This window comes from Poecilia latipinna, unplaced genomic scaffold (genome assembly GCF_001443285.1).
Source record: "Poecilia latipinna isolate Pla-1442-1.1 unplaced genomic scaffold, P_latipinna-1.0 Scaffold1414, whole genome shotgun sequence".
Taxonomy (NCBI): domain Eukaryota; kingdom Metazoa; phylum Chordata; class Actinopteri; order Cyprinodontiformes; family Poeciliidae; genus Poecilia; species Poecilia latipinna.
The window spans coordinates 158,277-172,949 of record NW_015114030.1 but is presented as its reverse complement, the minus strand read 5'-3'; the positions used below and the strand labels follow the sequence as shown (position 1 = coordinate 172,949).

The window sequence follows — 14,673 nt, the reverse complement described above, 5'->3', positions numbered from 1 at the left end:
TGTTTTACTTTGCCACAGTTTGCCACTCAAAACATCTCCTGTAAAACGTATCATTTTATTACTTTTTTTTAAGTTGAGCATTTCAACAGTAATCCACAACTTCTAATTACATATACAAGCAGACAGGGGTCCGTTTTATTTTTCAAGCAGAATTAAAGAGAACAGGGATCTTTGTAAGGCAGATATTTGCTATTTGATAGGAATTAGGCTTGTCAATAAATACTCAGAAGCATTTAAAGAAAGTTGTTAATGATTATTAAAATAATTAATAATGATGTGGTGATTCTTAGGACATCACCTGAAAAAGAATCAGCATTGGTATTACTCTTTACAGATGCACACACATAGCAATGCTGAAAGAATTATAATTTAAACCTAATTTCAAAGTTACTGAGCTTTTGGCTGAATTTAAGACAGATTTTCCTGAGGTTTCTCCAAATGTGTCATTAAACTTGTCCCCTTTCTTTTTACTAATAAAAAAGGCCTTTTTGAACATCATTATACTGTTATTCCGTATGATGCTGATAAAGAGATGTCTCCATCTCCGTTGTCCGTCTTTGTTGTGTCCATACTTCTACTATTTTTAGCGCAGCAAAACCAAGCATGCTCCACTCAGATCTGTAGTTTTTCACTGAAGCGTCCCAGGGGGCGATATTGTGCTGGTTTACACACTATTTACTCAGAAGAGCAGAAGAAGAAGAAGGCCTCAGGTACAGCTGGTAATATTTATATTTAACAAAACCTTTTGACAAGCTGTAGAAGAATTAGGCTTGAGCCTTTTTCTCCTTGACTCAATGAACGAAGTGAAATCAGACTTCTCAAAACTGTAGGAAGAGCTGAGAAAAAAGATCAAAGATGCTTGAAATTCCCATTTACTTGAAGAGAGAGAAGGAAATGTTTTCTCTTGGAAGAAGTATGCAGAACATGCATAACAGAAGTATTTCTGCTGCTGCCAAACACAGCAAGAAAATGGAAAGCAAGCAGGTGTCTGGCAGACTGATCAAACCTTCCTCTATAGATAACCTCGCTTCTTGCTTCTGGCGATACGCTGCCATCTTGTGTGCAAATTATCCAAATTCACAGACATGAAGCAGTCAATAACACACTTCCTGTGCAACATAACAATATTCTGGGAGCAGGAATTTTTTACAGACAAACCATCAAAATTAAATACTAAAATATGTGTGTGTGTGTGTGTGTGTGAGGGAGGGGGGGAGGGTATCAAATGAGGACTAAATCCCTAAAATAATTTAAAGGTTTACGTGAAGGAACTGAAATAGACGCCACAGTGCAAACAAAATCTTTGAAAGACCTTCTGGAGCCTGAAAAACTTTAAACCTTTCAAGAAAGTCTTGCATCCTAATCACTGAATAAAAGGAAATTATTTTTTGGCTCATAATACATAAGTTATACTGTGTAAGTTAAAGACATTCTGGCAACTAAAACAACAATGTCAATTTTGTCATCAAAACTGTAATTTATTTTTCTATTCAAAGTTGCATTGGAATAAATATTCTGTTTTTATATTTACTCCTTTCATCTGCTGGTTTTAGAGATGCTCTATATATTCAGCATTTATCCTCTGTGGCAAATGTGTGCGTGCGTGTGTGTGTGTGTGTGTGTGTGTGTGTGTGTGCGTGTGTGCGTGTGTGTGAATGTGTGAAAGACAAACTGCCGGCGAGCATTTCTTTCCCTGTCTGTGTGTGTTTGCGTTTGCACGTGCTGCTCCGCTCCTCTCTCCGTCAGGGTAATTCGGCATCCGTGTGTAATTTCTTTACCATTTTGGCTTTGATCTGAATCCGAGCCCTGAAGCTTATCATGACTTTGTGTTGCCTCCGTGTAGTCGGGGATGGATGCTGGGGGTAGAGTCGGAAAAGGGGTGGAGAAAAGAGACACACACAGAGAGAGAGTTTTATTTTTAGCTTCCTAGCCCCACATCCAAGTGTGTTTAATCAAGTGTGTGTTGGTGTGTGTGTGTGTGTGTGTTTGGATTAGTGTCTTTAGCCTCTTGGTCAGAAGAAGGTAATATGCTTGTCCGAAAGAACTTTGTCAGGCACATTTGTACAAAGATGGTGTAAAAGTGTGGAGTTAGCAGGAGTTTGGGAGGCGGATGAGGGGGGTGTGCGGGGAAAAAAGAGCAAGACTGACGGACACACAACGAGAGACAGCGAGGGTAGAGGGGAGGGAGGAAGACACTGTAGGAGAGGAGAGGATGGAATGAATAAGCAATCCTGCTTTTCCACTTCAGGCACTCGCATCTTCCACAGATCACATGCATGCTTCCTCTCCCTGATAATCTTTGTTCTCCTAACCTGTCCTTTATTTTGTCTCAGCCTCCGTCTCCTCGTACCGTCCAGCAGGTCCTCCTTTGTCCTTCTCCTCGTATTTCCTCTGTCTTTCCCCAAATGTCCCTTTATGTCAGTCAGTAACCCACTGAACCTTTTTCCCCTTTCTGATCCTTCTACTCCAATGCATGCCTTGACACCCATCCAGACATGCATGCAGACAAGTGCACTCACAAACAGACACAGTAGCACAGTTAGAGGTAAAACATAAAGGACAGGGAGATTTGGTTGCCTTTTTTTTGTTGTTGTTGTTGTTTTCTTTCTGCAATGGGAAACTCTGTAAAGTCACTTAAAAATTTCACCAAGAAGGTAAGCTTCGCTCTGAGGTTTTTCACCCTGTGGTCGTCTCCCTTGACTCCCTCTGACCCTCAGTGCATGTTTGTGAAATGGTGTGTCACCAACTGGATCAGTGGCTGTAATATTTGACTCAGTCCCCTCCTGACTGATCCCTCTGTTCATTTCGATACTTTAGTCCCCAGCTGTAGCTGTAAAGTCAAATCAAACAGGGGATTGGTGTAGAATTAGTATCACAGCTTGTTAACGCCTTGACTTTTAGTCAGGATAGTTGACACAGGGTTGTTTCGGAGTATTTGTCCTGCAGCGTTGGTTAGCGCTTGAGATCTTTTCATGATTAGGATCATGTCATCAGACCTAAAAAGTCTTAAATTCCTCTTGTGTTGAAAGCAGCTTCTTATTACTATCAGAGTCTGTCAGATAAAAATCTATGACCAGAACTGAATCACAGTGTCCCCCCCACACCCCCAAAAAAAACATCAAACCTAACAAATTCATCTCATTAGTTGCTGCTCTGGTTGTGTCATCCTTATGCTTGAATGCACTCTCATCATAGCAGCGACCGCCTTCATATCTGCAGCTGCACATCCTTGAGAAAGCACAATATGACAAGCAACTGTTGATGCCATCTGTTCGAGGAGCGCTGCAGAGTTTCTCCTCACTTTCTTCTCTAATGTGTGTATGTGTAGATGTGTGTGTGTGTGTGTTTTATTTTTTTACTCTTCTTGTTAGATTATATAACTGGCACGAGGCTTCATGGTACTTTTCTGGCAGAATGTAGCCCTGCTCCATGCATCGCTTGCTCAGATTACCCAGTGGGCATCCGTTCCTGTGGCGAGAACTGTAGGAATGCACAAATTGGCATTAGGACTGGCATGGTGGCAGATGGAGTGTGAAGGTTGTTTGTAGGATGTCATACAAGTGAAGGAATGTTTCATCTGCCTGTGGTTGTGAGCTCATGTCAGAGAGAGTTTAAGCAGTGGATAAATGGATGCTCGGTTATTCTCTAAGATGTTGAGTCGGTTGCTTTTACAGTTTCTCGTCGATCCTCTTTTGTGGTTTTTAGAGCAGAACCCCCACATTTAATGTTCTGAATTTAATAAAAGATGTGAAATGTTGCCTTTATGCTCCAGTATAATGATGGTAGGAGCGTTTTTGATTTAATCTACAGGAATCTTCCACTCTGAGAGGCAGTGATTGTTATTAATTAGCCTGCAGCTCTCACACTAATTGAGACGGCCGCTGAGAGAACAACATCTGCCCGCTGGTTGATTGACTAATTGGTAATTATAATTTCATGGCTAAGTGAAATTTTACTTCATCGTTTAGGACAAACAGGATTGGTTTACAAAAAGGAAACAAGACAAGAAGATTAAATTGCAAATTGAACACATTATCTCACATTAATATGTTAATGTGAGATTTTAGACAATAATGCCTTGATGAAATGGCTTAGATCAAAGCACGTTTATGCGTGAGAGTGGCCCAGTCAAAGTCAGAATCGGTGGCAAGCCATTAAAATTTCTATTTAGACATTACCTGTCGAATCCAGCTGAGCTGACAAAAAGCTCAAACGTATAAATACGTTTCCAAGAAGCTGTATTCAGTGCAGACATTTTGAAATAAAGCATCTACAAAGAGCTTGGTCCAACATTCAAAAGATAAAATTGACATTTTTTCAATCCTGTTAGAGGCATTTTTCAACGTTGCAGTTCACAACTATGAACATACAATACCTCAAATGTTTTAAAAGCACGAGACAACAGTTTTTAACCCAAAAGCAGGATGGTAATGTACAAGTCAGATTCATTTATGGCATCAGTTGCCTTGTCATAATATGTTACACCCTGTTTTGTTTGACTGGGTTCTTTCATCCATCATATCACACTTTCCTGATTTGACACCCATGTGTCAGTCCACAGTCACCCCCCACCCCCCCACTCCCACCTGCACGCCCTTTGAACCCGTCACCCCGCTCCACTTCCACCCGACTCCTTGTTGACACCACACCTCAACAAAATGAGTCACAGTCTCTACCCCTGTCTTTACCTCTGCTCCCATTTCTGGCCCCTCACCCTGGATGCTGCTCCAGGACAAGAAGAAGAACTACAAAGCAGTGCAGTCCAGTGAGGAGGGGGGATCTGGGGGGGGCCATCTTGAGCCACTAGTAGCCCTGGCCCAGAACGGAATCAACATGCACAACGTGCTGGGGCCTGCATGCATCTTTCTACGCAAGGGCTTCGCTGAGAGCCGGCTGGCTGTACGTAAGTCCAGAACATATAAAGTGCATGCAATCCAAAGGAGATTAGCACAAAATGCAGCTTATGCACAATAACCACCAGCAGAAGATTTCATGATCACAATACACTGTCATAAGCATTTGACAAATGTGGTGTTGCTCAGAGGATGGCGCTTGGGGGACTTGAAAGTCTCACATGGACGGAGTGTGTACTTGGTTGTTGGAAACAAGACAGAACAGTGTGTGTGTCTGCGTGGTGTGTATTTGAGTATAACAAACTGGATACTTGAGTAAAAAAATGGAAAAATGCGAGGAGGGGCTATGGTAATAATTGAAATACACCTTTTCTGGTCTTTATTTCTTTTCATGTTCCTGCAGAAATGCAGAAAAATATGTTTAGTTTTTTTTAGGTTTTTAGTGAACAAATTGTCAGATAGCATTCTGAGTGAGTCAATAAAAGAAATATATTTTGCGTAGAACTCACAGAGGCTCTCAAAAGCTTACATACTCTTGTTAAAAGGGCAGGGTTTTTAATCTTCTTCACACTTGTCACTCGTGTGACAGAGCTAACAAATGGACAAGCTAGGCTAAATGAACTTAGAGCAAATGAGAAAGTTGCACAAAATCAAATTCAACAACTATCAATAGAAGTTAACATATTTTTTTGTGAATTAATTTATGAACAAGTCTAACTACCAGTCAGTTTTAACCAGAAACGATCATCTCTCTGCTTAGAAAGCTTATAATTAATCCAAGTTAACATCAGCATCAATAGAAACTAAAGTTTTGAATGATCTAACCAGAATCCAAGATGCAATCTGACAGAATCTGACCTGAAGAGGGATTTAGACAGGAGATAGACTGTTAAATTATTATATTACAGTCTAATAGATTTAGAGAACATTTGTAAGATGAAGAGGCCAACTATTAGTTACGATTTAAGATGCTGACAGATTCCTAATGAAAAAGATTAAAAAGCTGCTTTAACAAAAAAAAAAAAGAAAAACAGGCATTTTAACAGGAGCGTACACTTATGAGAGCCACTGTACGTATACATTATACCAGCTGAAAAACAAAACATTTATTCCTCACACAGTGAAAATGAAATGTTACAAATCCCATATTTCTAATGTTTGTCTAATTTCTTTTGTTCTACATGCCAAATTTTACCCGACTGCCAAGAGACTCTCAGCGTGTTTTCATCTCTTTGTGATCTTACGGATGAGCTCCTCCTGTCCAGTTGGATGCAAAACCGAAAAATACTGGCACACGTCCAAAAGTCCCTGTTTTTTTTTTTTATTATTATTTATTTATTTATTTTTTTACAGTGTCATGTTGTGTGAGGAATGAGGAAAGTTGGCAAGAGCTTAAACATGTCAGCCACAGTTTGGGTGATAACCTTGCGTTGTGATTTCTTTACAGGACCGAGAGCTGAGGCCAGAAGAGCTGGATGGTATGTCAGACGACGGCGTCAATCAAGTTTAAAGATGTGGTTTAAAATAAAGCTGCCGCTTTTTACTGCTGTGCTACAATCTCACATCTTACATTTTGGAGGAATCCAGTCTCTTATTTTAGTACTTTCCGTCTTAACCAAGAAAAGTAATAAAAAGAAAAATCCTAATAATTCATGAATAATAAATGTAAATTTAGGTATATTTTACCACATAAACTTATGAGCTTGCCCAAGAATTTCTTATAAATGTGAAGCAATGGTCTGTTTCTATTTGGGACTCTCCATAAATGGGAAAGATTAGAAAACATACCAGTCATGTATGGATTTTTAGATACTGACTTCAACTTCAAATTCTGGACAATTCAAGTTTATTTTCCCACTACATGACAGCCATGAGAACCACAGCAAAACTAATAATGCACATTATTTAAAGACTTTTTAAAAGGCTTTTCTACACACGTTTACCAGAGTTGTCGATAATTGTGAACAAAGCTTAAACAATCCAAGTGAGCAATTTCTGAAATATTTTCATGTAATTTTATGATGTATTTTTTTGTCTCCAGAGTTGCGTGAAGCATTCAAGGAGTTTGACAAAGATAAAGACGGATTCATTGGCTGCAAAGACCTGGGGAACTGCATGCGGACGATGGGATACATGCCAACAGAGATGGAGCTGATAGAACTGAGCCAGCAGATCAACATGAACCGTAACTGTTTTGTCTCGTTATATTTCCTCCTGACGTAAAGTCCAACACTGGCTTATCTTCTGCTTTACGTCGTAGCTTTGTGGATTATTTTATTTTATTTTTTTTTGCATGTGACGTGGATTTGAGGTTAACTCTTGTTTTCCTACAGTGGGAGGACATGTTGACTTTGAGGACTTTGTTGAACTTATGGGGCCCAAACTTCTGGCTGAAACAGCCGACATGATCGGAGTAAAGGAGCTGAGAGACGCCTTCAAGGAGGTCAGGAAGATGCCACTACTGTTTGACACTTAACTCAGGACTAATTGACATAACATCTGTATGCATAAATTGCTGAAAAATATTTGTGTCATCTTGTAAAATGAAAAGAGTAAAACCAAGTTGCTTTCATATTTGCAGCAGAGGTAGTTCCTATTCTTTATGAAACGCATTATATTTGCATTAAAGGGTCTCATCCTGGTTCAGACTTAAGATATATACAAAAAGAAAAAAAAACTACACCCAAGAAGTTACACCAGCTGCTTATTTTAACAATCTATTTCTTTATTTTCAGTTTGACACCAATGGTGACGGCCAGATCAGCACAGCCGAACTCCGAGAAGCAATGAAAAAACTGTTGGGACAGCAGGTACGGAGCCGCTCCGAGAGACTCAGCGTCTCTCCATCAATCAGTGTCCGATTGATTTCTGCCCGTCTCTTTTCACGTGCAAATTTAGTCTGAGTGTGTGCCACAGAAGTTGACTCTTTCCTCTCGACTTTACCAGGTTGGACACAGAGATCTGGAGGAAATTCTACGTGACATTGACCTAAACGGAGATGGACATGTGGACTTTGAAGGTGAAATGTTAAGTGTAATAATTAACTTAAGAGGCTACATCAAGCTACTGCAAGCCTTCAAAGTATTGAAATTAAAGCCATAAAACAGTTTAAATAATTAAATGAATGAAATAATCAAATTGCTATTTATGTTCAACATGGAAGGTAAAAAAAAAGAAATAAATCGACAAATAGTGAAGTTTTGAAATTCTGGTACTATTAGTCTTATTTATTTAAAACAAAATTAAAGCTTCGCATTAAGCTGTGCTAACAATAAAGCCTTTTCTCCTTAACTCCCAGAATTTGTTCGAATGATGTCCCGATGAGTTCGGCTGCGACGTGGCATCGGACGTGGATCCTCAGCTGGAGGAGTGCGGAGAAAGTCTGGCGAAGAAAACCGAATTTCTCTGAACTGTGAAAACGGCAAAAACATATCAACCTTGCCCCAAAACTGCCTCGCCTGAGCAGCTGACGAGTCCAGCCGGGAGCCTCACTGTTAATAACACACTGCTGCTGTTCCTCCGAGCATAAACAAAACCGACGGCTGCACTCGTGACTTTTCCAGAGTACATTTTTAAAACACGATTTCCTTTAATAACTGCAACATTTCTACGTGTTTGCCGACCCGATGGGTAATGGCGGATGTGATGTTTGAGATATTTTCTGCAAACACCAACAGCCTCTTATTCCTGACTGTAGCAATTAAGAGTAATTAATACAGCAGTGCGAAGCAAAGCGACACAAAGCGCAGCGAAATCTGTTTTCAATGCAGAGGTTATATGAAGCACAAACGCAAAAAGCAATATAGAAACATTCCATGTCATCTCGTCATGTCTGCGTGCGCGTTTTGTGTATTGTTGATGTTTAACGTCGATACGGACTACAGAAAAATCAGCTTAAGACAAACCGATATTTGTTTGTTAAGTATGTGTAACGTAGCGCTGACTTTTCTGTGACATACATGTGCAATTTCTAGTGTGCAGACGACATTCATTTAGCTGCAATCCTGTAAGAAAAACATCATTAGTACCAGAATAAGCTTTTGATTATTTCTATGTTTGGTTATTACTTGCATGAATAGCAATGAAGTGTGTGATCAGAACGTCATAACTAATCTGTCACTGAGGAAGTCAGCAGATTAGTTAATAAGAGATGTTTTTTTTAGGTGTCATGAAAATGTTTTATTTTGGGGATTTTGTAAGTTTTCTTATTTCGAAAGCCAAAATGTTCCCTTTTGGTGCAACGTTTGTCAGCATTATATACCTCAAAGTGAGCTGAAACATAAATGTCGTCTATTCTCCTCCCTAAACACATTCCAGTCTCTGAAACCTGTGTTACTACTTTATTATCAGTAAATGTAAGGAAGCAAGGTGAGCTTCTTATGCAAAAAGCCAAAGAACGTTTACAAAACCTGATTTAGTTTAATAAATAAAGCTGGTACAGCTTTGCCTGTTCAAGAATGAACATGAGAGAATATGCATGTTTGTTATCTTGAGATATATTTGAATAGGGAAATCCAACTTTGTGGTTTTTATGTGTCTTAACTGTGTGAAACTATGCATGGCAAAACAACTGCAATTTGTAGCAGAATATTTAAAAATAAAGATATTTCAATTGGAAAATGTGTGTTTATAATATAATTTGCATTTTATTTTTATTTGATATTGAAATTACACCATTTTTAAACAGAACCTGAACATACCAATCATAAATATTGTAAATCTTTGAAGTTTGAACCATAATGTGGCTAGAAAAATAAGTGTCAAACAGTTTAAACTGTGTAAATAGCCTTATAAATCCTTATAGAAAGACAGATCCACTTTTTTGTTCTCACTGAATTTAAATCAGACCAATCTTTTATTGTTTTGGGTCAGAGAACTATCCAAATGATTTTAATTTGCTAAATATCACAACATGAATTTGCCAGAGATGTACCACTAACAGAAGTATTTTTAAAAGTGTAAAGAAAATGGAAATTTAAGGCCACAAACCATGTGAAAAAAAATCTTTTGACTTTATTCTCATCCCTGACACTTTGATTTGATCATTTTAATATTTTTCAACAAAAAAAAATTATTCTACAAAATCATCATCGTAACATTTCTTTTAATCAAAAAAAGATCAAAAACAAAAATGTAGGTAATTTTCTAATTTTTCTGCCGTAACAAAAAGCTTTGCTGCAGTGCACAGCAAATCCACCATAATCAGATTTAAGGTTTATTCCCAGTCCACAGCGCAGTGACTGCAGCTCTCATTGGCCACCTGTTGCCAAGTGTTTCTGCAGCGACTTGTTGCTGCTTGTCTGAAAAGCAAACAGCACAGAGTCCATTGTTCTCGTAGATGGAGCACCGACTAATCATCTGTCATCCTCTCAGGTACAAATTCATATCCGACAGACGGTAGGAGGCAATTGTGGGTTACTTTGTGTTGCTGTGAGCTTATTATAAAAAGGTTGAATTGCCCAGAAAGATACAAAAAGAAAATTTCCCAGACAATTTAATTTATTACTCATCTAGAAACAAGAGCTTGAGCTCATAAAGTTTGTTTTTGTGTGTTTCTTATCTTAATTTTCTCTTTTTTTTTAATCAGATCTACATTGTTAAATCCTGACGTCTGACCCAGTCATCGTGGGTTTAAACAGAGCAGCAGGTCTTTTCGTAACACTGGAGGTTTCCATCTCTTAACACTTAATGTTTCCTGCTACACTAAAATCATGGCTTGGTTGACGTTGCCTGTTGACCTGCTCTCCAAATATCTTGGCCTATTCACCGATGTGTGGCTGACTCTGGTGTTTGGCTTCCTAATTGTGCCGGCTGTATTTGGAGTTCCTTTCGGGATCCACAAATACTACATCAAGATACTTCTCAGTATATTTGAGGTGAGTTTGAAGTGTCTCTGGTTTGACATTACTGGAATAAAGATTCTTCATTTTGACTTTTTTTTAAGTGTCACATAAAAACCATAAATACTTGAGACCTCCTCTATCAGTGCTTATAGCAGTCTATTTTAATGGCCCCAACAGCAACTATACCACTAGCTTTACCTTAATATGCATTAATACCAAGGTTGAAACTGTCTTTGCACTATTATAAAAGCTAGTGGTCTCAGCCAATCAGTGCCAAGGAAAGTAGCCTAGCTACAAGCTAACTTTTCTTTGGAATATTTTCCCAAATAGGCAAATTTCCACAAATAAATTGGAGTTATGTTCCACAAAAAACAAAAAAAAAATCAGCAAATAATAAAAAGTTTTGAGTTGATAAGAGGTGCACAAAATTATTTGGGAAAACAATCATGTCCAACTACTTCAGTAATCTCACCTCTGACTCCTTTAGAGCTATTTTTGATCACTTTGACAGCAGATGAATTGAGTTCTTATCACTCAGCCAAAAATCCAATTCTAATCCCCCAAATATTGAGTAAAGAAGAAAAATTCACGTTCTTCATTTAATTACTTTCACAAAATGTACCCACTTTTCCTGCTAAGGTTCCTCACTCCTCCTCCTGTTTACTGTGTTGCATTTGAGCTGAAAAATTTATGAAAAAACTGTTTTATTTATTGATTTATTTATTTTGAACAGACAAAAGTAAAATCAAGAAAAAAGGAAAAAGTTAAAAACAAATGATCATGCCCAAGTGACATGAAATTTTATATTATCTGTTGTAAAATAACACTTTGCAGCAATGTGCAGTTCTACTCCGTGTGCCTAGATGACTTGGTATCATTGGTTGTTTTTTCCACGGAGGTTTTAAAGGCTCTTTTTGAGTGACAGAATTGTATTTAAAAAGACTTATCTTAACACCCTCCCCACTGAGAGAAGAGCTTGTAGCCTCAGGACCACCATCTGAGTTGGTGTTGATATTGTATCAATCTCAGATCCCTGGGAAGTTGTTCATCCAATGCAGTTTCTTGAACAAGCTTAGTTCCTGTGGTTTACCTACTCATGTGGAAGCTACACACATTCTGTCCTGATCTTGTATTTAAAGCGAAAGTTAGCAAATTTGTGGCAAAATGTTAATCTTGGGAGATTGGGAGACACCACGAGTTGATTTGGATATTTTGAGTCATTCTACATGGAGCCACTTGAATGGGAACATTTTTGTTCCAATCCAGCCGTTCGCTTACACGATACTGGTGGCTGGAGTTTCTTAAATTGGCACTTTTTGAAACCAGACCTCAGAATGAAACTTTTCTGTATGTAATACATGTCATTTTCTGGCCAGTAATGTCCTTAAGTCTTACAAAATGCTGTACTTCCCATTTTGATGCATAATGTTTAGGACATTTTAAATTCCAGATAGTTATATTTAATATAAGTATTACATCTATTCATTTGTGTTTGTTCCACAACTCCACAGTGACTCTGTATATTTCTCCCTCTTATATCTGATGCAGAACTTTCCTCCCTCAAATTTATGACCCAATTTTCCAATTGACAAGCTGGCTAGCGAGAGTTTGAAGCTAAAATTGGCCCATAACAGAGTTTATCATCTGCAGAGCACATGTGCTCCCAATCTTCTGTGGAGCTCCAGAGAAAACTTGCTTTCTGATGTCATTGCTTTGATCACACCATTACGTTCTGCTGCACATTTTCTCCTTAAATATCCAACTATGATTCCTGTCTAGTGACCTGAAGAGGCTTTTGTCTGTTTATTTGTCTTTTTTTAGTGGACAACATTACAAATGGAGCTAAAGGCAAAAGAGAAGAATAATCAACTCTACAAACACTACACCAGTGGTAAAGCATTGTCAACCAATTATGTACTGACTCATCTTTCTCTATAAAGCCTTACAATCATATTTTTCTGCTAAGGTATCATAGTCAAAGTCCCAGATTCAACTTTGAAGCAGGAAATTCAAGATCTACGATGTAGTGCTGGTTGTCTGAGTCTGGATCCGCGGTTTGAACTGGCTGATGTTTTCGTCTTCTGTCGGAAAGCCTTGGAGAACATCATAGACGATGACGTGACCAAGCGCTTCTCGGCCCAGAAGTTGGAAAACTGGAACTTACTCACCAGGAGCAACCACAACTTCCGCTACATAAATCTACAACTTTTAGCCCTGTGGATTCTGGGAGTTTTAATCCGCTATGGTGTACTGCTGCCTTTCAGGTCAGAGAGGCAAAGAAGTAGGTTTAGGATAAATTTTTTAGCTGTCTTAAATAACCATTTTATTCTGTGTTTTGCAGAGTAACTGTGGCCGTCACAGGTATTTTTCTGTTTGTTGTTTTAAGTACCGTGGTGGGATTAATACCCTGCACAAAGTGAGTTCTACTAATGCCTCAAACATGAATATAAGTGAGGTTTACGTTGATAGATGCTAAGTTACAAACCTGACAATCTTAGCCACGTGTCTGGATCCATCTAAGCTGATCATTGTGTGTGACCCTAGGTTGAGAACCTACCTTAGTGACAAGGTGCATCTGATGGGATATCGCCTCTGTGTTAGATCTCTGACTGGAATCGTCACCTATCACAACAGGTATGGGATAATTAATGTTCTCAAACAAATCTGCCTTACTGAAAACACTGCAGAGCAATACTGCTGTACAGAGTCAACAATGGTAATGCTACATTTGCAGTGGGAGGAACATCTACATTCAACATAGGCATGTCTACTTTCATGGCAAAACATTTTTTGATCGCTTTCTTTTTCTTTCCATCTAGCAGGATATCTGCTGACCACACTGCTTAATCAGAATCAGTAGAGTTTATTTAAAGTGATTTCCTAGCTGGACTCAAATTTTCAGCAAGATAACTTCTGTCTGTGCCTTGTGTATCTGCAGGGAAAACAAACCAAAGAATGACGGCATCTGCGTGGCCAATCACACGACACCAATAGATGGGATCGTCCTGGCCAATGACCATTGCTACTCTTTGGTATGAAATTTTAAGTGTGTGTGTTTTATTTTTAGTGTGTCAGTTATAAGTAGAGTATTTTTAAAGGCTCGGGGATGAAGTAAATTCAAAGTGAAATCTTCTCACAGGTTGGGCAGCTACACGGAGGCTTGCTGGGATTGATCCAGAGAGCCATGGTGAAGTCCTCTCCTCATATGTGGTTTGAGCGAGCTGAAGTGAAAGACAGACGCCTAGTGGCCAAAAGGTAGCATTACAGACATTACAGCGTCGTGTGAGAAAGAATGTCTTAAAACTGATTTGGTTCATTTAAATAATTGTACCTATTTATTTTTTAGTCTTTGAGTTCATGGCCTTATTCACTTTTAAAAGGAGAGAAGTATATATGAACTTGTGACTCACCAAATTATTTTCAATTCAATAATATAAGCTGTCCACTTCTACTACAGTGAAAATAGTTCAAAATTGTTATGTATAAGTGAAAATAAATAAATACAGTTAAAAAAAACCTTAAAAATGAGTAGCATAACACTAAAAAAAATCCTCTAATTCAGTTATTTTGGTGTTATTTCAGGCTCAGGGATCATGTTGCAGATGAAAACAAACATCCTGTCCTCATCTTCCCTGAAGGTGAGTATGGAAATCCTACATAACTAGATACAGAATCAGAGACTGTAATATTAAATGAATTTAAGCACAATTCTACGGAAGAGGATTAGGGCCACTGGAAAAATTAAAATAAAACAGTTTTGACTTTAATCTCAGAATTCTGACTTTAATCTCAAAAATAATAATTGTAATAATGTATTTTTTTTCAGGTTTAGGGGGAATTGACGAAACAGGAGAAAATGTCCATTAGGCAAAAAAAAAAAAAAAAAAAAAAAAAAAAAAAAAAAAAAAAAAAAAAAAAAAAAACTTTTAAAAAAATTTATCAAAAAAACAAAAAATTTCTCCCCCCACTCCCAAACT

General features: G+C 38.2%; 2 protein-coding genes across 2 annotated transcripts in view; both read left to right on the top strand.

Annotated features, from left to right (window-relative positions):
- Nucleotides 1-1,215: 1,215 nt before the first annotated feature.
- Nucleotides 1,216-9,473, top strand: cabp1b (calcium binding protein 1b). The gene is made up of 8 exons (XM_015056879.1): nucleotides 1,216-2,654; nucleotides 4,732-4,899; nucleotides 6,301-6,331; nucleotides 6,895-7,038; nucleotides 7,187-7,296; nucleotides 7,589-7,663; nucleotides 7,800-7,872; nucleotides 8,152-9,473. The coding sequence occupies exons 1-8, from the start codon at nucleotides 2,613-2,615 to the stop codon at nucleotides 8,175-8,177; spliced, it is 669 nt and encodes a 222-aa protein (XP_014912365.1). The 5' UTR covers nucleotides 1,216-2,612; the 3' UTR covers nucleotides 8,178-9,473.
- A 491-nt stretch (nucleotides 9,474-9,964) lies between these two features.
- Nucleotides 9,965-14,673, top strand: part of LOC106962452 (glycerol-3-phosphate acyltransferase 4-like) — a 10,681-nt gene continuing 5,972 nt past the window's right edge. Inside the window, exons 1-9 of the mRNA XM_015056883.1 lie at nucleotides 9,965-10,226; nucleotides 10,441-10,729; nucleotides 12,518-12,587; nucleotides 12,663-12,960; nucleotides 13,038-13,112; nucleotides 13,241-13,330; nucleotides 13,635-13,728; nucleotides 13,836-13,951; nucleotides 14,279-14,334. Coding sequence (XP_014912369.1) covers nucleotides 10,565-10,729; nucleotides 12,518-12,587; nucleotides 12,663-12,960; nucleotides 13,038-13,112; nucleotides 13,241-13,330; nucleotides 13,635-13,728; nucleotides 13,836-13,951; nucleotides 14,279-14,334 — 964 coding nt within the window. The 5' untranslated portion in view covers nucleotides 9,965-10,226; nucleotides 10,441-10,564. The remainder of the gene's footprint in view (nucleotides 10,227-10,440; nucleotides 10,730-12,517; nucleotides 12,588-12,662; nucleotides 12,961-13,037; nucleotides 13,113-13,240; nucleotides 13,331-13,634; nucleotides 13,729-13,835; nucleotides 13,952-14,278; nucleotides 14,335-14,673) is intronic.

What these genes read in the sequence shown, in the direction of transcription:
- cabp1b (XM_015056879.1), top strand. Translation starts at nt 2,613, where the DNA reads ATGGGAAACTCTGTAAAGTCACTTAAAAATTTCACCAAGAAG. An exon ending in TTAAAAATTTCACCAAGAAG is followed by an intron (nt 2,655 to 4,731) that starts GTAAGCTTCGCT and finishes ATGCTGCTCCAG; the next exon opens with GACAAGAAGAAGAACTACAA. An exon ending in TCGCTGAGAGCCGGCTGGCT is followed by an intron (nt 4,900 to 6,300) that starts GTACGTAAGTCC and finishes ATTTCTTTACAG; the next exon opens with GACCGAGAGCTGAGGCCAGA.